General features: G+C 32.1%; 1 protein-coding gene across 1 annotated transcript in view; it reads right to left on the reverse strand.

Moving 5' to 3' along the window:
- LOC125045141 (atrial natriuretic peptide receptor 2-like) overlaps positions 1-5,000 on the reverse strand; it is a 35,892-nt gene that overhangs the window by 27,301 nt on the left and 3,591 nt on the right. The window contains exons 3-5 of the mRNA XM_047642263.1: positions 3,436-3,513; positions 1,001-1,180; positions 510-675 (exon numbers count right to left, since the gene is read on the reverse strand). Of these exons, the coding sequence (XP_047498219.1) occupies positions 510-675; positions 1,001-1,180; positions 3,436-3,513 (424 nt within the window). The remainder of the gene's footprint in view (positions 1-509; positions 676-1,000; positions 1,181-3,435; positions 3,514-5,000) is intronic.

A 5,000-nucleotide genomic window follows, 5' to 3' on the forward strand; every position in this document is an offset into this window, starting at 1 on the left:
ATAGGTACTGCGTTGTTTCTTCTTATACCTAAATGCCTGTCTATGCATGACAAGCCAGTCTATCGTGTTGATACTGCAGTTGAAAAAATAATACTATATGCAAATTTGATTTATTGATAGATGAGGTAACACATTTCGTGGTATTTCACTTTCATCAAATTCAATGTGTGTATGTTTTATTTTTCTACCTGGATCCATATAAATATATATATATATATATTTTTTTTATCTTTACTAATTTTGTTGGTCTACCCATGTATGGCTTTCTATAAATCTGTATGCAAATGTGCGCTTATGTGTTGGGGGGCATAAACTCTAAGAATATGTTATTATCAAGTTTATTAGACTAATTATCAAGTTCTCTCGCTTTACACCAGAGAACGCCTATGCAATTCCAGGGCTTTAGTTCTGGCAGTGACGCCCTCTAACACTATGATCTAAACTCTCCCGATCTCGGTGTCTATAACTCTATAACTACAACAACAACCCCAACCGTCGAAGTGCCTTACGTCTCCAGAAAGCGTATCTATCGGGGTTGTAGTTTTTCTCGTTATCAATGAGGAGGTTGAGGCCGAAGTCCGTGATTTTGAGAACGAAACGTGAGTCCACGACACAGTTGCTGGACTTGAGGTTACCGTGCGTCCGGATCTCGCTGGAGTGCAGGAAGGCCATACCCTGCCACAAGAAATGGAGATCGATGGGTATCATGTGATGGAGGTATCATGTGGTGAGAGGGGTCAATACACACGTAAATGCATACATACGTGTGTGCTGTATACGTTTCTGCTATAGATGGTTAAATACGTTTATGCTGTAGATGGTTAGATACGTGTATGTTGTAGATGGTTAAGGATTGTGTGGTAATAGTGGGTAATTATTTATATGTAAGGATTAAAATGGCCTACACTATCAACACTGTTACACAAAAATTACAATACAGCAACGGAAAATTACCCGTACTTTCTACACACACACACACACACACACACAAAAGACGCACCTTGACCAGATCGTGCATGAGTGAAATCTTGAACATAGAATCTAGCTTGACGTCATCATTCTCCAAGATGTCCTGAAGCGAGCCCTTGGGGCAGTACTCGGTGAAGATGGCACAGTAGGGCTTAGGGTCCACGCACACCCCGATAAAACGGACGAGGTGATCGTACTGCAGGTCCTTCATCTGTGGAATAGCGAGGTCAAAGTAGTGTAACGAGGTTGTGGAATTTTTGTACATTTTTGTAACTCGAAATAATGTAGTGTTGTTGGGTTTGGGATGGAATGGACATACTGTTCTTGTTTGTATGCACACACACACACACACACACACACACACACACACATACACACACATACACACACACACACACGTACGCACGTACGCACGCACGCACGCACGCACGCACGCACGCATACACACACACACGTATATAAATACACACATATGTAGTTGTACGTATATGTATATATATATATTTATATGTGGTAGAAAAACTGTTGTCTCACTTTCAATAAATCTAGTTTTACATGTTTGTACGGGTTTTTCTACCATTGTATCAACACGGTAGAGTGTTTTCACTATTCATATTTGTATATGTATATACATGTATACACACACACACACACACACACACACACACACAAACACACATACACACACACACACACACACACATATATATATATATATAAATATATATAAAAGGTATATAGATTCATACATACATATTGCACAGACCTAAAATTCGCCCCTGCACACGCTAATCCCTCCCACCGTGGCTTTTAACGTGGCGCTAAGGTCGCGACTGCAACGCCTAACACACGCTGACAAGATAAGTAGGTCTTAGGGACACACTCACCAAGGCCCTAATTTCCATCAGGACTGCAATTAGGCCTCTTGCCCCCCCCCCCCCTAATCCTCCTCCTCCTCCCCCTCTCACCCTCTCATTAACTGAACGTTTATCACCTCCCTTTCCATCTCCTCTTTCGCTCTTTCAAATTCGCTTGTGCTTCTCTTCCTCTTCCCGTTTACTATATTATATTTCCCATCGTATCTGGAATTACAGCTGTTCGTAGTTTGTACATTAACTGGTGGTGTAACGTGACGTCGCGTTGGGTGGAGTATTTCAAATGGGTATTATTAGCTTTATTATTGTTATAATTATTTATATTATTATATTGTTGCTGTTATTATTATCATTACTGTTATTATCATTATTATCATTATTGTTATCATTATTATCATCATTGTTCTTATAATTATAATAATGAAAATAAATATAAAGATAATAATAATGATAATAATGATAATGATAATAACAATAATGATAACAAAATAATAATGATAATAATGATGATGATGATTATAAGTATTATCATAATTATTATCATTATTGATATTGTTATCATTATCATTATCATCAACATTATTATCATTACTGTTATTATTATTATTATTACTATTATCATTATCATTATCTTTATTGTTGTTGTTGCTATAATAATAATAATAATAATAAATTATTCTTATTCTTATTATTATCATTATTATCATCATTGTTCATTAATTGATTAATTTGTATTATTGTTGTTACTATCATCATAATTTTGATTATTACTATTGTTATTATTACTATCATTATCATTATGATAGTTCACTAATTAATTTATCTTAATTATTATTGTTATTATTATTATAAATTTGATTATTGCTATTATTATTATTATTATTATTATTATTATTATTATTATTATTATTATTATTATTATTACTATTATTATCATTATTAATGTTTATTAATTAATTTATTTTATTATTATTGTTATCATTATCATAATTTTGATTATTACTATTATTATTATTATTATTACTATTAATCATTATCATTATTATAATTACTGTTATTATTATTAGTATTATTATTATCATTATTGTTGTCGTTATTTTTATTATTGTTCATTTATTAATTCATATTTATTATCACTGTTATTATTTTCATAATGTTTATCATTATTATTATTATTATTATTATTTATATTATTATTATTATTATTATTATTATTATTATTATTATTATTATTACTATTATTATTATTATTATCATTGTTATTTTTGTTATTATAACATTATTATCATGATTACTTTTATCATTATCATTATCACTTCTATCAGTATCATTATTATTGTTATTGTCATTATCATTATTAATATCATTATTAGTATTGTTATTGTTATCAATATCATTATTATTATCATTACCATTTTTAGTATCATTGTTATTATAATCCTTATCATTATTATTATTGTTTCCACTATTTTTATTGTTCATATAATATCTATCACTATTATCATTACATTGCAATCTTTCCGACTATATCGAACAACTATTAACCAGATGCAAAATGGTATGAAAATAAAGGTTAAAGACTAGTACTTACCCTTTTCAGTTGTATAAGAAGAGATCGCGTCAGTTCTACTCGGTCTTTGTTGATCCTCTTGATGGCGACTGTGACACCCTGGCGAGGAAAAGCATATGTACATGATCAGAAGGTTATATTCACAGACGTATATCAGTACAGTTAGACAGGGTAGATGTGGATGCACGCACGCACACACACACACACACACACACACACACACACACACACACACACACACACACACACACACACACACAAAGAAATAGTTACCTACAGAATACAAAAAACATCTAGGTATGTAGGTCATACCCTCGTTAATTAATATTTATCTCAATCAAAAGGTAAGCTAGATCAAGGTTAGAAAATACAGTAATACTGCTGGTACATTGGTAAAGCAATGATAGTGATGATAATGGTATCGAAAATAACAATAGTGATATTAGTAATGATGACGATGTCGATAATGATAATGATGATGACACTAAATAGTAACAGTTATAACCAGAACCCATTACCCATTAGAGCTGCAAGTAAAACAAGGGAAGTACAGGAAAACACGATTATGCCGAAGGTCTTTTCACTTAACTGCAGTAAAGTAAAAAAAGGCCTTCAGCATATCCCCTCGCTGTTCTACGTGAAATTCATATATATATATATATATATATATATATATATATATATATATGAATTCCACAGCCATTAGAACATACGTAGTTTTCATATATACAAAATGAAGGCCCAGCCAACCCACCCACTTTTCTTTTTTTTTTTTTTTTTTTTTTTTTTTTTTTTTTTTTTTTTTTTTTACTGAGGATGAAGCAAGGTAATGTATGCATTAGGTCATTTAAGGAACAGCTGTCTCGTGTAATCCTTAGGGGGAGGGGGAGGGTGGAGGAGGGAAGATGCAGGAAAATAAGACACGGCTTGGGAATTACTTTAATAAGTGAATCAATCAATAATTTAATAAATTGGGAGTTGAGGAAAATGTTGGAGTGTCGAGTGTGTGCCTTCGTTGACTCGTTTATTTATTTTCTTTATCTATATGCTTATTTTGTATGAGTTTCGTTTGTTTATGGATTGGCTCTTTCAGTGTCTATGTTTACACGCGCGGTAATCTGTTTAAAACTTATTGTCATGTTAGATTTTTTTTGTGTGTGTTTGTTCCATTTTCCGAAAACTCCTGTGATGCTGAGACTGCTGAAAAAAACTGTGAACGAATGGAATATAAACAGTAATATAAATCGATAAAATGCATGGAGTTAATTAACTGTTTTACAGTGTTTGCTAGGAAAAATATTTTCAACCTAGAATGGTAACTGTATAGATATCTCTAGCTTAAAAGGTTTATTTATTTCCATTCAATCCTTGTTAAGGTAAAAGCGAGTACGTGCTGCCGAGTTGTTGGGTAAACTTAAATACTGTGTAAATAAATAGATAGTAAAGTATGAATGATTATCGTATATATCAATGGTCTATAAGAAAGGGTTCAAGAATCATAAATATCCTCTGTTTTCATCGTATCTAAAAATATATTATATGATGTGACAAATAGGTTAATGGCATGAAAAGCGAAGGGAAGCATG

Source organism: Penaeus chinensis, chromosome 3 (genome assembly GCF_019202785.1).
Source record: "Penaeus chinensis breed Huanghai No. 1 chromosome 3, ASM1920278v2, whole genome shotgun sequence".
In the NCBI taxonomy this organism is placed as follows: domain Eukaryota; kingdom Metazoa; phylum Arthropoda; class Malacostraca; order Decapoda; family Penaeidae; genus Penaeus; species Penaeus chinensis.